Source organism: Mycteria americana, chromosome Z, assembly GCF_035582795.1.
Source record: "Mycteria americana isolate JAX WOST 10 ecotype Jacksonville Zoo and Gardens chromosome Z, USCA_MyAme_1.0, whole genome shotgun sequence".
NCBI lineage: Eukaryota > Metazoa > Chordata > Aves > Ciconiiformes > Ciconiidae > Mycteria > Mycteria americana.
This window is the reverse complement of record NC_134396.1, coordinates 21,859,781-21,878,662: the sequence shown is the minus strand read 5'-3', so window position 1 is coordinate 21,878,662 and position 18,882 is coordinate 21,859,781. Positions and strand designations below refer to the sequence as shown.

The following is an 18,882-nucleotide window of genomic DNA, read 5'->3' as shown; positions in this document are numbered from 1 at the left end:
CCTATTGGTACTTCTGGTTAAAGACAAAGGAGGGGTCTGAAGGCAGGAGGAACACATGCAATTTACAGTCTCAGCAGAGATAAACATCTCAGCTAGCTTTAGTTACACTAAAGAATCGTTGGGCTTCTGTATAGGGTGTGTCTGCAGCATCCTGTTTTTCTATATAGATGTACACAATGAAGAGAAATCAGAAGCAAGAGGATGAACACATCCATTTTTGCACTTTGAAATTACTTCTTCCCTCCCTTTAAAACAATAAACCTTACAACTTATCTTTATTTACACAGACCTTATGGACCTTGGCATCAATTTTTTTTCTCTTCATAAGGAGCAGTATTTCTGTCTGCAAGGTACTGGATTTGTTAGCAGATTTCTTGGAAACAGGTCTTACAGTATACATAACTAGTCTTCCTTTATAATGGGTGCTTAATACTCAATAAAGCAAAATAGTTGACTTTTGCCTCTTGGCACCAGTTCAGCAAAATACTTAATCACAATTAACTTTTGGACTCATGAGAACCCCCAGAGATTTGAATGGAAATATAAAAGCCTTTTGTAAAAGTTTATTTTAAAAAATGAACGTAGAATATAGAAAAAAGAAATTTTGCACGAAAGTACTAGTTTTTCCATTACTTCAATGTTTTATCTTTTTCCCCATTTTATTATGTACTATCCTCATTACTTTTTGGCATGGAGCCCTTGTATAAAAAACTTGTCCTGCAAAAGAGAAATTGAAGTTGTGCTGTGGCTGAGTCAGCATCCCCTAGCACGAACCTCCTAGGTTGCTTCTCTTCATAAATCTCAGCGTGGGTGGCATGGTGGAGTAGGGCTGAAAAGACATGAGAAGACATAGAAGTGGAAGGGGTGGAACACAACTCAGTAGACTGGGTTGCGTGTCCACAGGCAGTACTGTAGTTTGAAATCGTATAAAGCTTGTGCATATTCTGAACACTGCTCCAACTAAGGAAAATATAGTGCAGTAGTTCAGCAAAGCCTGAATCATGCCTACTTCACACGGTGCAATGTTTTTCATAAGCCCTTATGTCTACATGGTACAATACAGAGCAGTGCAGAGACACTATCTGGAGTCCCACTGCCTGTGCGTTTGTGCTAGCAAAGCACCAAACTCGGCCTGTGAAGGAGACCAACCAAGGGGGCACAGTGCCACACTGATGGGACCAGGCTGCTTCCTGCTTAACAGATAACTTCTTCGCCATGAGGTTCTCAACCATGCTCAGCTGCACAATATGACATATGTTTTACTGTCATTTGCACCTTCAGAGCTGCCTAAGGTTGGTGAGTGTCCAGCAGGACTTAAATCACTCTAGTCCTCTCCTCCCACAAAAATTTGGGCTATGAATTTTGTGGAGCTGCACCTGAGAAATACTGCAGGCTTGTTCCTGGTCTCCTTTCTTGTTTCTTCTCATCTTGTCATGTCTGTGTTTTCCCTCACACTCAGCAGAAAAGGACACTTGTATAAATACTGTACTTAGAATAAACTCTTGCTCTTAGCAAACTCAGTCCAGATACAGGCATTCAGGCTGACAGTCTGGGCTAGTTTTAAACACAGTAGATTAATTCTAACTTGTATCATTCAATGGGAGAGAAAGAAAAGAGAAGGGTTGGCCATGTGAGGAATTCAAAAGGGTAAAATTATTAATAGTTTTGAAACAGAATTTTACACTCAACTAATTCCTAGTGAAAAGTAACTGAGAATCATTTCTAGCAGTTAGATGTGAATTCACGTAAGACCTGGTTCCACTGCCTGTAATAACAGCACAAATACTTCTGGAATTAGAAGTTTCTCATTATATTTGTTTTAATGATTAAATTAATTTTTCTTTTAAAAAAATACAGGAAGAATTTTTTTTTTCTTGACCTGCTAATCTATTTATTACAGGTGAATTCTAATGTTAAAACCAATTTCAAAAAAGTGCTTCTTAGTAGCTCTACTCATAGCAAACACCACTGAGTCAGTATTTATTCAATTTAATTTTATTATTATTGTGCAAAAGTCTAGCATCTAGCAGTTGTATCCATTTCTGATTCTTTCCTGAACATCTGCTCCATGCTAAAATCTGTCAAAGTGCTGTGATTTTTTTAAAAGCTGACAGAGGGGATTTGGGTTTTTTTTTCTGGAGACTGCAAAGAATTGTGTATTTTGTAGTCTGAGCTACAGTGCTTTCATGCTGACAGCACTGTCCATACCATGATAGTTGGGCTGAGCAGAAACAGATGTTCTAGGCTCATTGGCCAGTTTCCTGTCTGAAGGAGAGGCTTCTGATAAAGTCCAGTTTTTCATGCTGGGATTTCTTTAATGCTGTATTTCCTTGAAAAGAAGGAAAGTTCTTAGTTTCCATACACACAAACTTCAATTAAATTGAATTAAGCATTTAGCTCTTCAGAGAACTTTTTTCTCCCATGGAATCTCATTGCTAGGACTCTGCTTTATCATCCAGAATTCAGAGAGGAACTTATAAGCCAAAGCTGTACTCAAGGCCCTAAAACCTAAGCCTGTGTATGAGGTCTCCTCCAGTGTAACTTCTTAGAAGTGATTTAACTTCTCAGAAAAAGATTCTTTAATGCCTCATAGTGTCCACAAATTGGGGATGGTAGCAATCTCACTGTGATAATACGTATGTAACTTGCATGCTATTGATAGTTTTAACATTGGTAGTTATTTCATATCTTAATCACTACGACAACAACCTACTTGCAACACCTGCAAATATGGGGTGAAAAATTCCAGCTTTGCATGTCATCTGCTTCGTGTATCTGTTAAAGGTGCATTTACTGTCCCTGTTCACCAGTGAATTCTCCATCAGTGGCAGTTCATTCCACAGCAAACTAGGGACACTAGCCTAAAGTACAGTGTCCATAAAAAGTATCCTTGCACCTCCTGCCCATAGTGGACAGGATTATCACATTAGTTTTGAAGACAAAGGCACACTCAGCAGGAGCTGTGCTGGCTATTTTTACTTTGACCACTTTCTCCCTGAAGAGCAGGGAAGAGGCAGAGGCATTCTGCAGCCCTTTCTCAGAGATTTGAAGCAGAGCTGTGCTGCAGCTGTTGGTCTACTTACAAATGCATTTCAGTTCTGCAGTGCTCCCCTGGCTCTGTAGCTGGCTATGAAGTTAGGCACGTGAATTTACTTTTACCTCCTGGGATTGAATCAGAAAGTTGCCTGTCGGGATTGGGACACAAATTAGTTTACCATTATTTTGTAAAATGTCTCAAGTACTTTGAAAAGTGCTGTCTTTTTGGTATGTTGCACAAGGTGCTTGGAACGTTTGACCGAGATGTTACGGAGTCTGTGTGCAGGAAAACTTGATGCTATGAAACATCGAGCTGTGTGTTCACACCATGGCCTATAGGTGGCAAAAAGGAGTGTAAATAACTGCAGGGCCCCAGTGTGCATATGTTTGGGAGCCTGTGAGTTCCCTGATGAGTGTTTTAACTACCCTTGTGATGGTGCAAGCCTTTTCAAGTCTGCTCCTACAGAAGACAGAAAAAGTCCAATGAACTTGAAGGGCGCAAAGGGAGATACAAAGTTTTAAATTCGTTTGTTTTAGGAATTTAAAGCCAAGGGGCTGACCTTCCACACAATAGTTCACGTCTTTGGAGTATAGTGGTTGTGCCGAATGTGAATGTGTTCTATGTAGCTCAGGTAAGTTTCTGGTATTGTATGGTTGCTGTGTGTTGCAAGGCATGAGCAAGGTAGGTTGTGTTTATAGGACTTTGCCTTTCTGGTGGGATAATTTTTAGTTTTTGCTGTTGAAAGATTTCAAACATGGGGAAAGGCCAATGTGAGCCTGAGAGGCAGGAGGGAATATTGGAACAGTTAGTTGGCACCACAGTTACGTTGCATGGGTGCCAGGAGGCTCCACTGATAGAAAGGGAATTCAAATTGTCCTGAGTAGAATTTAACGAGGAGATGATTTCTGCAGTTATTAGCAATCCATATCTGCCCTCAGAACTGTTGTCAGCCAAAAAAATCCACCTAAAGTTACCAGTTTTCAAGACAGAAACTAACTCTGAACATCAGACCTTGGTTTAGTGTACCTTTAGTGCACCTGCAGAAGCATTTTAGAGTTAAAACTTTGCAGGGATGGGGAGGAAGCAAAACCAAAAAAGCCAAATGTTTTTAGATCTTTTGTAGCTAAAGTGTCTTCAGATACTTTATATTTATTGATTTCTGTTAGTATGATCTTTCTCGGTGAGGTTTAGCGTACTAGAAAGCAGAAAAGAAAGGAACTTGTTGCCCACTATTTTTTTTCTGCCTTGTGCTCCTGACAGCCTCTCTGCCAGCCATGGCAGTTTACATCTTATCTTAGTGATATGTCCTAGTTATCTGTGTTGTGTGTGAGGGCTCAGCATTCCACTGCTTTTTGCTTAATAAATTAAAGACTGGGAAGGAGTAACACTGTAATACTTGACCATATAAGGGGGGTCACTGTTGTTTTAGTTCTGTTCCTTGCACAGTATGCAGTTGAAGCCTTTTAAGGGAAGGCGGTGCAGAGTGAAAACATCCAGAAGCAGAACATCCATTTCATATTATAGTTGGTGCCAGTGCTGGTGCTGTCATTGCTACTACTGTGAATTTCTCACAGGCTGTTGGAGTTGCATAGTTAAAAAGGAGAGACTTACAGATGAGACTGAAGAAAAAAGTTAAAACCATTTAGTTCATGACTCCTGCATCTTGCGAAATAATAATAATGAAGAGGGAACTGACCAAAAGTGAGCTGAATTAGACTTCCAGAGTTGAGAAATGAAGTAGCAAGAGCTCTTCAGCATCAACAAGAAGGGACCACAGAAAGAACAGGTGGAAACATCATGCAGTGAGACTGGGATAGGGACTCGGTGACTAAAAAGGCAATGAATATTGTGTCTAAATTTTCAATAAAGTTTAAAAAAAAAATTTCTTTGCAAAAGAAATTTGAATGTTGGAGAGGGAATGAGATAACTAATGCAAATGATCAGATGGAAAAGAAACTGTGGCAGCATGATAGGAGTTCAAACCTGGATGTCATCTTAGTACTCCAAAAGAATGAACCCATGAAATTTTAGGTCTGGTGGCGTGTACACTTAAGTTAGTCCATCAAGGCAAAGACTGTACTATATGGTTAGAAAATAGCAAAAGCAGGATCTTTAATAAAGGGATGGAAAATTGATGTAGGCAAATGTAAGTCAGTTGTTTTGATCTCAGAAGTGTCCGGAGTGTTACAAAAATTTTGAAGCATCTCAGACAGTAAAATATCAAATAAAACACATTTGTATGCCAAGCTTAGACTGTGTGAAGACTTATTTTCAGCTACAGAAATTATTTTCTTGATAAATCAAATGCAGATCCTTACTTGAGATATTTTTAATTCTTTGTGTGAAGAAAGAGTACAGAAGTGGGAAGAAGGTTCAGTCAAACCATAGTCTCATCTTTAAAATAAAATATGCTTCAGGCCTTAAATCAAATGAGGCTTTTATCAGCTAGAGATTAGATAACACAGTCTACTTCAGTGGCTAAGTAGAGATTTAGAAGACCCAGTGTGAAACCTTGTTCTTCTATAGCCAGTAACTCTGAAAGAAACCACTACAGAGGTTTGATCTTTTGCGAAATGCTGTTACCACACACTTTCAGTGGCCCACATGTCTGTCCCACAAATTCCTTCAGTTCCTGTTTGTTAGGGCCTGAGAGTGCATAGCCTTCTGCAGAATCAGGTTCGTTGCTTTCTAAATTACAGCACCGTGTCTACCTCAGCACTGGCTCCACAGAGAGGAGTAGAATTGAAAAAAGATGGGTCCATGAAACACCAGTCTGTGTTTTGAAGCCTGCTCACCCAAGTGTCTGTGAGCATCTTTCACATGTGCAGCTGATACCTACAGGTCATGGAAGACAAGAGAGACACGGACATGCAATAGCCGCTTCTTTAGTGATTCTTTCATTTATATCTTTTTCTTCCCTCAGGTTAACCCTCCAGAATGAATGTGATGCTGCAGTTCACCCTAGCCAGCATTTCACCTGCAATGCAAAACTCGTTATACCCAGTCATTTACAACCGTTCGTGAGGCCTGTCGGAGAAAGCCCTTCCCCCAGTGTCGTGACCTTTATCTTTGTGGTGAACAGGCATCACGACTTTGGCAGGATAATTTTGTTTGATTGACTAATCTGTTCTCAGAAGTTATAGAAGTTTCACCGGGCACAAAGAAGTCAGCTTGCCACAGGCCGTTTGTTGTATCTGAATGATGTGTATTCATCAGGACTTTTTGTGGCAATGTAGAGAATAGGTTGGAGCAAACTTCCCTCTGACTTTCATTAATGTAAGTCAAGGTAATTCTACTGAAGTCAGTGGTGTTTTGGTAGTGCAAAACCACAGTGACTGGGAGATACCCTCAAGGACCACTTTGCTTTATTCGACCATCTGTGAAAAATAGTCTGTTGTCTCCACTGGGTGGAAAACTGAAAGAAAGGTATCACAAGGATATTCCTTTAACCCTTTTAAATAAAAGAACATTTTTTTTCAATGGAAAGTTATCTTTTTACATAGTTGAAGCAGGATAATATTTTTACTGTAATTCCAAGGAAAATCATTTGGGCTATCAAGAGTCCTGTACCCTCTGTTTTCCTAGTTAGATGGCATTCATATGGCTATGAATTGGCTTAACAGTTCTGTGTTGGTACTAAACTCTCCAATAATTCTGTTTTCTACTGATTAAATAACTCAAACTGCTTCTCACGGTTGTGTTGTATGTGTTCTCCTTATGTTTTAATAAAAACTGGGCGGTCAGTATAGGTAGTGTGGAACTAGCTCTTCAAAGTAAAAATGAGAGTGAAGTTGTACAGTAGGAGGGTAAATTTAACTATATAACCTTACAGTAATTTATATTCTTATTTTAACTCACTTTATTGTCTTCCCATTTAAAAACAGCTGTTCCTGCTTTTTTTAAATTCACAAAATGTATTTTAAAATGATGTGGGTAATTGCAAAAAGTACAGTGCACTCTTCTTTAATTTTTTTTTTTCTCCTTAATTAGTATTTCAGCATACTGGGAACATAAATGCCCTTAGCTCTGATATGGGCAGAATAACTAGGGTGATTGCCCTTCAGCTTAGGTCCAAGTGTAAATACCCCATTTCCCAGTCTAGCAAGAGCTACAGACAGACAGAAGAAACTTTATTGTGTAATCTCATTGATGTAGTGAGCACTTATGCTGAAAGAAGGCAAGCAAGAATACTGCTTGAAGTCAGTCCCATTAAATGTCTGAGGTAACAAGAACCAGAATGTCCATGGTTTGTTGTATTCCTTCTACATAGTTCATACTCATGGAACATATAAACACAGGTATATCAACTGTGTGGTTAGACATAAATAGAATGCCTTTATTTCAAATAGACTAGGAAAATGAACCTATTCATATGGCGTATTTCTTTCCAGTTTTTATTTTGCGTTGCTCTGGAAGTATATTCCATCCATCAAGGTGGGCCTTTTGACAGCTAACACCTTCACCTAGAGAACTCAGAGACTGAGGTATTGCCCTTAGAGGAGCACTACTGCATCAGTATCTTGTTGATGATGCATTATACATATATATAAGGACATACAAAATTTACTCTGATGAGTGAGACCTCTGCAAGATATAAACTCTTTGCAGCACCAGTTCCAAAACTCACTTTCAGAGAGAAGTAGTATCCTGTCTGACCAAGAGATCTCATGTAGACAATAAAATCTTTATGGTAACCACTTTACTTTCCATTTCTAACTCCCTAAATTTAGGGACTCCAGTGTAAATGTACAGAAAGAAGAGCAACTTAAGAAGCTGTGTATATAGAGACTTGTTTCAACTGTCCTGTGAAGGTACATTGCTAAAACATCACAGATTGTAATTAATGGATCTGTGATTTGTTATAGATAAAACAAAAACCTTTACTGTAACTCACCAGCAATTGTTCTTGCAGAATTGTAAGTTCCAGAAGCCCCCATCCTAAGCATTTATTTGCCTAGCAGAATAAAATATTTCTTTAGTATCTTTCAAGCTTGTCATGAAGTCGTATGCTGCATTAAGTAGTGCTGGAAATCTTCAGTGGTACATAGAAACTGATTTCCAAATTTTGGTCCACAAGGGATGCTAACCTTTTGTCTCAGCTGGCACTTTTTAAAAAAAAATCTGGCTACTTGGTGTAGCAGTGACAGAAAGCTCTGATTTTGTCATTTTGTCTACAAGAAAGCATATTGGTGAATGTAAAGTGGAAAAAAAGTTTTGGTAAATGAAGATACTTTTTTTTTTTTTTTTTTTTACTTTCTCTGCACTGAAGTCATACCAGTCATATTTCTGGTTTAGAAAGATGTAGATGTAGGAGCATTAAAAATCCCTCCCCCTTCCCACATTCAATCTCTGTTTTCCCTGGCTTTGAAGATCTAGTAATTTCCCAGTTAGTTACAGAATACTAGTTTCCTTCCTCTGAGGATATTTTCCTGTAGTTTGCGTTGTTATTTGCTTGATCTGATGCAGCACGTTATTTCTCTGAGTCTGCAGCTTTGACAATTTTTTGCATCTTCCTGTGGGAACCCCTCTCATGTTTCCTGGGGGGATCATTCACCTTAAATGTCTATAGGTTGCATAAAGGCACATTCTGCATTTATTGAGACTTCCAGTGATGATTCTTTAGTTCAGTAAAATGGCAATAAAAAAAGAGTATGCTTAATTTTCAGTGTGCTTCTACTTATTTACTCTGTTAAAATATTCAGAGTCAAGAACAAAAAAATACTGCAAGGAACAGTCTGTCGTATTTCACTATAAACTTTGTATGTATATGTTTATATGTATATTACCTTTGTTTGTTTGAAAGGCTTAGTTTAATGTAAGCCCAATGCCAGCAGAATCAACGTGTATTTTCAGTGCTAGCCTAGTGCATAGAAATCTTTGAAAACCATTACAGCCCCTGGAAGCCTTTGGTGCTGGTCAAGATAGGTCCATCCAAGGCTGTTTGTCCCCAGACTAGAGGAATAGAAAAAAGTGAAAGGGAAAGGATTTCCTTCTCCAAAAACAGTACCAGGATATGGGAACATTTCTGCAAGCAGAAATGTTCCTGCTGTATTGTTAGGCTACCTCAAGAGTTTTGCTCTTCCAGCACGTTAGCCATTGTTTTCTGGTTGATTGTTTTCTAGTTTTTGGCATACGGTCCTCTTCCCAGCCTGAAGTTACTGTCACACAGAGATTAAATCCTTTTATGTTCTTGATTTTTTGCAGAACCAGCCAGAAGCCTGTTCAGCTCTGCACTGTATAACCTCCCTTATGCAGCAGCATTTCTAAGGGCCAATAATATAGCTAATGGTGCATAAACACAAGGAGGTATACACTTGCCTCTACTCTAAACTAGAGATGTGAAAACCAAGTTTAGGATTAAACATTTTGATAATATATTTTTCTCCAGGTACCTCTTCAGCTCTTTTCGAATAAGTATCAGCAATTCTTACTCTCATATAAAAAACGCTCTTTTTAGATGTAATATATAAGTACAAAAATGAACACCTAGGCTGAATAGGAGGAGACTTAGCAATGGATATTAGTTACATTAAAAAAAAAGTGGATTTGGAGACTTAATACCAGTGCTGATTAACAACGTAAAGATTTTGGAGAGAATACTTAAGGGCTGAACTGTCATTTAGGTACATTTATGTACCAGGTTTTGAAAGGGTCAGTATTTGCATATTTGGACAGTTCATCCCATCTACCTTACATGTCTGCTTTAAGACAGAGTGATGGACTGTCTGAAAACAGGTGTCACTCTGTCGATCAGAGAGGTGACTGCTTTCGCCTTGACACGTAACTTCTAGTTTGATGCTGTTAAGCACATTGAATCCCACTTCGATCTGCTTTGCCTGGGCTTGACTGCAGTTAAAATTATGTAAGTCATCTCATGTCACGTATTCTTCTGTGGGGGTGGAATTTAGGAAATGTTTGCTAGGTGTGATTGCTGCAGCAGTCCTAGGGAGATCGTAATGTCCTTTTTAGTCAGTCAGATTGCTTGACCATATCTCAAGTGTTATTTTTCATATTAAAAAAGAGTTGGCTCCGAAAATCCTAGGCACACAATGAAAACAAGCAAATATAATTAGAAACAAGAAGAATGGTAATATTTATTCTGCATAAATCCCAGCTTGGTAGTGGGTTCCTTAGAGGGTTTGTTTTTTTCTTCTTTCTTGTTTTTTAGTCCAAGAAAGGATTTTTTATTATAGTTTGTAACAGGATAACAGTTAACAGTGAACAACCTGGGGAAGGGAAAGCACATCCAGCTCATATGGTGGTTTATTTTGGTTCTTGAAAATACTGACAGGTCAGCCAGTTAGTGGGAGTATTTCATATAGGTGCATCAGAGGATACAGGGAAAGTAAGTTCAGAGTCAGGTTGAGACTGGGAAAGCGTTTTTAGAGGAGGTGCCGCATGATGGAAACATTCCTGTATTGTCTTGGCTTTGAACACATGAACAGAAGTAAAAGGTCTTTCAAGTATATCAGTGTTGGCCACCTGTTTTTTGTAAAGGAAGGTATTTCAACATGATACTTTAACTTTCATTAAAGTATGAGTATAACAAAACTGTGTATCTCTAGGTACAACTGTTTCTTGCTCAGTAACAAGAGAAAGATACTGGTAAAGCCTATTGAGCTGAGGTCCTACATTTTCCAAAATACTACGTTTAGTGTATAAACATACCTGGGATCTGGCTGAAGTCAGGTTCTGAGACAAGTTTTGAATGGTGCTGTTGATCTGTTCTGTTTTTTCTTTTACTTATAGCCCAGCTGTCAGGAGATGCAGCAAGACCCAGAATATTCCTCAACTGATCTCAAGGCCATATGTAAAAAAAGCACTGTCTTAATCGTGTGATGTTTTATTGTGTCTTTTCCAGAGTGGCAAAAGTCATGAAGGTTCCTGTGTATGAGACACCAACAGGATGGAGATATTTTTCCAATCTCATGGACTCTGGACGTTGCTCGCTTTGTGGGGAGGAAAGCTTTGGCACTGGTATGTAATGCATAATAAAAAATTTCCACAGACTTTTAATGACAACTTTTCATTTTCCTGGGTGCCTCAAGTCAAAGCCAAAAGAATCAGCAAATTAACTCTGACGTGCTGGAACAGAGAACTGTCAGTTGTTCACATCTTGAGGGTCGTCTTGCAACTCTGGTGTCCTTTACCTTGAGGTATGAAAACCATGGAAGATGCACATTCAGAAGCCATAGGCAATCTTATCACTGCCCAGACAGCTTTTGAAGGTGCCTGGCACCCTCTTCTGACTTGAACATAATGTGGAAAGGTCTCACTGGTGCCATCGTAAAAGTCTTTTCATAGACTGCAACAGCATTTGGAGGGATTTTGCCTGTGGAAAAACAGGCAAAATCCATGTGGTTTTTCCTAATGTGATTCAGGGTTCAGACTATAAGGATTGGTATGTCTAATGGTGTGTCTAATCAAACCTGTTGCAGTTGTCCCTTTTTAGAACATCATGATTACGAAAACTCAGATAAAGTCATTATTAGAAGAAATTCAGTTACAAGTCAGCATCTGTGTTTTCCCTAAGTATTTGTCCGTTATCTGTCCCAAGAACCAATCAAACAATAGAATGCAGTATGAAAGGCAAATTTGATCCCTCATGAATTCAGTACTGACAGGAAGAATTAGAGCAAACAACTAAAATATGTAGTTGGTAAATCTGCACAAATGTGGTTTTGGTTTATGAGAAAAACTGAATAAATTTCACAGTTTTTCTTTTTTTCTTTCCTAGATTCTGGCACAGAAATTCTTTCTTCTTTTTATTTATTAGTAGGGTTATGTTATAAGTGTTTTTGAATGACCACATATCAGAATAACTTAACCATTTGCCTGGGTAATAATTTATTCTACATTTTGATGTGAGGTCCATGGAGTTCTTTATTTTGGTGTACAAGTCACTGGCTACAGCTTTTCATAGAAAATAATTTATCATGCAATAAAATTTGGTTACAAATTTCATTTTTCTTTGATTGAGTTAAGTCTAGTATTAAGTTTGTTGGTTAAGGTCAATTAGAGCAGAATGCTGCTTTTTTAAAAATGAGGATACCTTTCAGCCAGAGACATGCTACTTGCTGTGTTAGCCTGTCATTAATTCTCTGTAATTATCGGAATGGACTGTGACGGAAGAACCAAAAATGTGTTATATTTCTTTGGATGTCTATCTGTAAAAAGTAAAAGAATTTAAATTAATAATGAATGTTTATTTTGTTTCTGTTGTGAATGGGAACCAACGTCCCATGATTAGCAACCTGGATGCCTTGGCTTAATTGATGTGACTGGCACAGATTTATATTGCCTTGAATGTATCTTTTGAATAGGTATTTTCAAAGGGTGTTCTGCAAGGTCATTGAGTGAGTTCTAACTTGGGAGAGAGGGGCAGGAATATCTTGTGCGTTTCAGAATGTACTGCCATTTGTTGCGGTGTGTTATTAGAGTGCATCTCCATTTGCCCATGAGAGGTCTGGACTTCGGAGTTTTCGACTCTCACTGCTTTTTGATGCTTTTTCACCAGGCCAGTTCTGTACCCCTTCCTTCTAACTATTGAAGTTCCTCCTGCTCATCCAAACCCAAATATTTCCATGAAACTTGTGTGGGTCTTGAGGCATCAATATGACCTCATTAACACTCAAATTATTTGGAAAAAAACTCCTGCCTTCATCATCATGCTGAAGAAAGGGAAGTGTGGATTTTGACTGGAAGGAGCTTGTAGGAGTTTGATGGTGAATTCCCATAGGCTGAAGTATATCTGGGTACCTCAGCCCACAGAGTGCAGCATCTCCTGCTGCATGCAGTTTTATCTGTAGAGATATGTATAGCAAGCAGGGGTGGCCTCTATGTGCCATATGCCATGAGAAACCACTGCCTCAGGCCTGTTTTTGCTTGGGAAGTAAGGCTCCTGACCATCTGGTGATGTTGAGTACAGCTCTTGCAGATGCTTTCTGTCTCAGGGAGAAGGGAGGAATCTTTGGTTGCTTAGCAGAAGCCTTGTCTCCTTTAAGGAGACTCGTCATTAAAATTTTATGGTGCAGTTATAAAAAAAGCCAAACATCAAATTTCCCTAGCACATTGAAAAGGTATGTTCAGGTTTTGCTAAGCAGGCTGTCCCAAGCATTGGTGGACTTTAGCCCTGCAGATCAGTTATATAGGAATCAAGAGAAGTGATTTCAGGGCTTGATCTACTGAAACACTGAGGGCATTGTGGTCTGTGTTGGCCTAACTTTATTACCCTATCACATGGTTGTTGAAGTTGGGAAAGACGGACAGGTGTCTCACAGAGATCAAGGAAGGGCCTCTGGAGTTTGTCTGTTCTTCTAGGTAGGCAAGATAGTTCCTCTAACTTCTCTCTGTTCTTACATTTGACTTTTTTCCTTCGCTTTTATCCTTCTGTAGGGCCCTAAAAGACTATAGCCTCCCTTCCGATTTTGCAGCTCCTGTCTCCTGACCTCACACCAGTCTCTGCATTCCCAGCACTCACTGTGTTCCTGTCTTAACCTGGTTCTCCTACCCTATCATTAATTCTTCAGATTCCTGATAAATTCTGTCTCTTGTGAATTCTAAGGGTGGTTGAACAACGTGTTGCTGGCCAGCATAGAGATCCGCTCTACAGCAATATTTAATCTGTGCATCCTCGCACATTCTGGTCAGATGAGCTTTTGTGGTACCTGCAGCTCTTCAGTGCAGAAAGCCTCCTGACCTCCCATTTAAGCCAGTGCCATCTAAAGGCTAATCTGAACCCTCAAGATTCAATCCCATGGGCATCCAGACAACCTGAGCACTGGGCTTAAATTCCTCAGTGCGTGTGTAGTTGCTGTGTAAATGAGTTGTGACAGTGCCTACAGGGGAATTATGCAATGACTATGATGCCTAAAGTTTGTTTTTCTCCCTGCCTCAGTTTCCTTATCATCTTCCAATTCAATGCAGCTGTCTGAAAATATCTCATATGCCAGGAGGTTTATTTGTAAAACGCAGTCTGGTCTGTAGATGACCAATACTTTAGCGATGCAAGCTGTTTTTAGCAATAAATATTTACCTTATTGCGAATCTTTTAGTAATGTCCTAAGCTGCGTGACCCTCACAAGTTTCTGCCAGTATTGGGCATTTGAATCAATTTTACAGCTTTCCCCTCAATCATATCTATTTAGGGAACTGAAACTTGGCACTTCTTTAGCTTTCAGCATAGAATATTTAAGGAAATGTACCATATAGCTGATCAGAGTGGGAAACTTGCTGTTCTATGCAAGAGAAAGGGGTTTTACAGATCCACATTCTGTCATCAAACTAACCGAACAGCACTGAAGACCGATTGCTTGTGTACCCAGGTAATCCAGCCCAGCTGGAATTTCCAAATAATACAGAGCCCTGATTTTATAACATAAGGGATTTTGGTCTGGCAAGTAAATAAAAGCAAATTTTCTGCTATAAAAGGACAAAAGATTTTGAAAACATCCCATAGGGCAGTGTTTCCCAGACTTGTTTTCTGGCAGCTGATCTTGGACCTCAACCAATGCTTTAAAAACTTCTTCCATTTTTGTAGCAGTGTGGGGAGCTTGTCAGATGAGGTTAGTAGCTTTCTGGTTCTATGACTAATGCCCAGGACACAGTTCAGAGAAGGGCGTCAGCAGCAGCAATTAGTTTCTAAATTTCATCAGCAAACTATTAATCAGGATTAGGAGAGCTGTGTGGCTGATTTATCTTTCTGCAGTTTAAGCCACCTCAGTAATTGCTACATCTTTCATAAATTTGCATGCTTCATCTCCGAATTTCCAGATGCTATTAACATCAGCTGTCTTCTCCTGCAAGATTATGTAGAAGAATAACTAGTGGAGAATAGAAAAATGTGCTGCTGCTGAAATGAATGAAAGCCTTAAAAAAGCTGTTTGGTGGTATCTGTTACAGTAACACAAATCTAAAATAATCTCATTAACTTGAATAAAGGAACACATGAGAATGCCCCTAAATCTCCATTTGCCTAAAATATCATCAAGTTTCAGATTGCTGGGTGATAAATTTGTAAGACTCAAAGGGTGTGTAAACAAAATGATTTACCATGAGTCTGTATACTCGCTTCAGTCAGATTTTTGTTTTAAAATCACATTTACAGAACGCAATACGCTAGACACAGATGACTAATTTAGGGAAAAGCAATTACATTTTCTTCATGCATATGACCCTCAGGGCTCACTGTCTCTATCAGAACTGGAAATCTCAGATACAGAATACGTTAGACAAGTAAATGACAGCCTGCATGCCCAACAGCTTTCCAATACCAGAAAAATCATAATACGAACATTTTTGCATGATCTTACTTTGTTTCTCAGGCTACTGCCTCTCAAGACTTTACTTCCGTTTAAGCCTGTTTAAACTGAGTACTTCTTTATGAATGGGAACGCTGTCTGAGAGATTTTCCCAGATTGTTTACTCTGAGTCCAGCCATAGCAATTGACTGTTGCAGTAGTAAAAAATAACTTTTGCTACTGTTATATGGACAAATATGTGACAAATTAACTTAAAAATAAGTTGTTGAAGTAGTTGCAGTTATTATAATTCCCCTTACCGATGGCAAATTAAATATAATGGGATAATCAGAAAAATATTTGTTGACTCCTCTGTTCTGTTGTCTCCTTCTGCTTCAGCTCCTTAAACAGAGTCCAGAATTCATTAATGCCTTGTTTCAATTAAAAATATCACTGGGAATTATCCTGAGATTGCTGAGAACCCTCAGCAAGCCAGGAGGACTATTAGTATTGCAATCTCAGGAATGCATAGTTGCGAGGCACGTTTTACTTGATCCCTTTGCACAAGGCAGCTCTGCCTCTGTAGATCCACAGCAGCAGATACCGGATCTATAAAGCAAAGAAGAATGGTGTTAGCTGAGCTGAGGCAGAAGAACAAGCTCCCTCCCTAGAGTTTCTACTATGTTGGCTGGGCAGTAGAGTAAGTGAGAGAGAGAGAGTAAAGACACCTACAGACAATGGTACAGCAGGTGAAAAACAGAGTTTACTAGCAGAGTTGCAGTAAAGATTTTAATTTGCTAAAAGAAGGGCAATAAATAGAACAACATATGTGCATATAGTAACCCAGTTGATAGATATGTTGCTGAAATAAAAGAGGTGGAATAAACAATTTCTGAGAAATCCTAGTTGTCAATTTTCCTCCTATTAAGAATAATGAACTGAGACACTTGGGCACACAGGATTATTGTCCCTGTACTCACATCAGGGTAACGTTCTTAATCGGTGACTTTTGATTCTGGAACAGTTGGATTGTTTCCAGCTTTTCCCTAGAGACTTTTGCCTCTGGATTACTTTCTTCCAATGCTTTCTCTTTCCAGAGAAGCAACAATCTGTATGTCCTCCTGAAGGACACACAAGGACACAGCACATGCTAAAGCTGCTAAATGGATCAGAAGAATGATACATGTATACACTTATCCCTCTTCATAGAGATTTATGAGCTTAAGCCATGCCAGAACAAGGCTCAGAGCACAACAGACTGCTTTCCAAAAATTCTTCTGTCCATGTTTCACTGGACCATTTTGGTTCAATGAAACACACTCAAAGTGTTTGTTAAATCAGAACTCCTCTCTTCTTTGGTGTTCAGTTCACACCGTTGCACAGATGTCATGATGTATAGACCATTTTGCTGAATGAATGCTGTGCCTTTCACTGTACGATTTGTTGGCCTGCGGTCTGCGGAGTGTTACACAACAGGAGAATAAATGATCGTTTACGTTGGAACAAATTGCTGAGGTGTTTAGCTCATGTCTCCACTTCTTGCTGGTGTCTGTTGAGACACTTAAGCCGTTTAAGTTGCTGGTAATAGCAGCAAAAGAGATGACTTTTTAGGTGAAATTGAGTTTTTCAGTGCTAAGGATGAATGGCTGAAAGGAGAGGCAGGCAGGTTAAGAAGGAAAGGAACAGCCGCGGTGGGGTGAGCTTGCTGTGAGCAGGGCCGTGCCCAGCCCCTGGGGCTGCCCCACCCTGCCCAGGGCCCAGGACCCCACCTCAGCCCCCGGGGCCGTCAGCCCCTGCCCCAGCGAGCCTGCAGCAGGGCCGGTCTCCAGCTCCCCACAGCCCTGCCCTGCCTGGCCATGAGCCAGGCCTGCCTGCGGTCCCACATCGTGGCGTGGCCGCAGCCTGCCCCCGTCCCCAGGAGGGTGCCCGATGCCTGGGGCCGGGGCTGCCCCGGTGCCCCCCGCTGCCCTGCTCCCGGCTGGGGCGGTGGGATGGGCCCTGGCTGCCGGGCCCTGCCTGCCACCCTGGGGCAGCCCCCGGTGCTCCCAGTTCCCAGGGAGCCCCAGCCACTGACTTTTCCTGCTGCTACCAGAGGAATGATGGGCGCTGGTGGGAAGTGACAGCTCTATTCTAGGTCTCTCTTTTGGTGGCAGTGGCAGAAACTTGCACCAATATCTGGGAACAGACTCTTGGCTACAGTAACAATGGTCGTGACCATGCCGTCTGCTTTGCCTACGAGTAAGCTGACTTTATTAGCTGTAGGCCATATTGCTGGTGTTTCTGTGGAAGGCATCCTTCAGCTGATCTACCGTGTTACTGCAGCGAGGGAGTAGAAAAGGTGAGGACCTGATTGCCTGAAGGGCTGACTTCCTGTGGAGTGGCATTTGTTTTCCTTTCTTATCTGAAGCTATTTGCAAAGATATGAGAGCTCATAAATAACCCTGCCCTTTTTCTTCTGATTAGTTGGCACTCCATGCTTTCACAGCACCGGGGACTCTGGAGCAGGAACAGAGTGCGCTGTCACTCTTCCCACAGCAGCTCCTCCAGGACCAGCCCATAGCTCTGCTCAGTGTGGTAGGAGACTGCCCTTGATGCAGAGAGCTCACAGATGACAGATCAAGGCAGATAAAAAGTGGCAGAAAGGAAGTATTCTTACTATCGTGACAGCTACTTCGTAAATGCAAAGGAATGTTACCACCTGTCTCAGCTCTTAAATCCATCTACAGTATTCAGTGTCCTTGTTGTCTGCATTACCTAACTCATAGACACAAACATAATCTTCATGTAAGTCTTTTTCCTCTTCACGAGTCTTCAGTAATCGTTCCTATGCGGCTCTGATATTGTGCTGAAATAGTGCTTTGCATTTAGTTAACTCTGTGGTAGTTAACTTGCTTAATGTTAGATTCAGGGTGTTGGAGGTCTCGTTCAACATCCTCCAGCGTTGAACGTAACACAAGAAGACTAAGTGGGAGGCAGAGCTGTGGCAGGCCCAGGACGATGGGCTCTTAGCAAATGTGTATGAGTAACAGCTGCTACTGTGACTGTTGCTGTCTCCCAAGAAGAGGGGCTGCAAGTCCAAGGCAGCAGCAGTGACTGGAAGATGGACATCAAGACTGAACCCCAGGAATCACAGTGGCTGTCCGCACGTCTTGCTGTTTTCCTTATATGTCTTTAATTTTCTGTTGACAGTTTTTCACAGGATTAACAGCTTCAGTGCATCAATTTATATTATGGGAACCATGTCCTCTAGCAGTAGCAAAACACAGCCATTTTGACAGATGACTGTGTAGACCTTGCAGGCTGTTATGTAAAACGACAGCACTGCAAAGCACTCTTGCTGCCACAGGATTTTTGTGTTTGAGGAAAGAGGATACTTCATAAAACAGGTTTTCAACCTAAGACTTTTTAGATTCCTCTCTGGAGGAATTTTGCTAGCTATATTCTAAGGGCACAGATAGTCCAACTGTTTCCTCCCTGATTGGTAGGTAATTCATGGAGGAAACAAAACTTGTGAATTACTGCACTTGCTTTGTACTCAGGGTTTCAATAATGTGCAACTAGACAGAAAATGATAAGGTTGCAGCTAACAAACTTCAACCAAATCTA

At 40.4% G+C, this 18,882-nt stretch overlaps 1 protein-coding gene across 2 annotated transcripts in view; it reads left to right on the top strand.

The window, feature by feature from the left end:
* Nucleotides 1-18,882, top strand: part of PGM5 (phosphoglucomutase 5) — a 79,655-nt gene that overhangs the window by 38,123 nt on the left and 22,650 nt on the right. For both annotated transcript variants that reach the window (XM_075526993.1, XM_075526994.1), the window contains one exon: nucleotides 10,899-11,014. In XM_075526993.1, coding sequence (XP_075383108.1) covers nucleotides 10,899-11,014 — 116 coding nt within the window. The remainder of the gene's footprint in view (nucleotides 1-10,898; nucleotides 11,015-18,882) is intronic.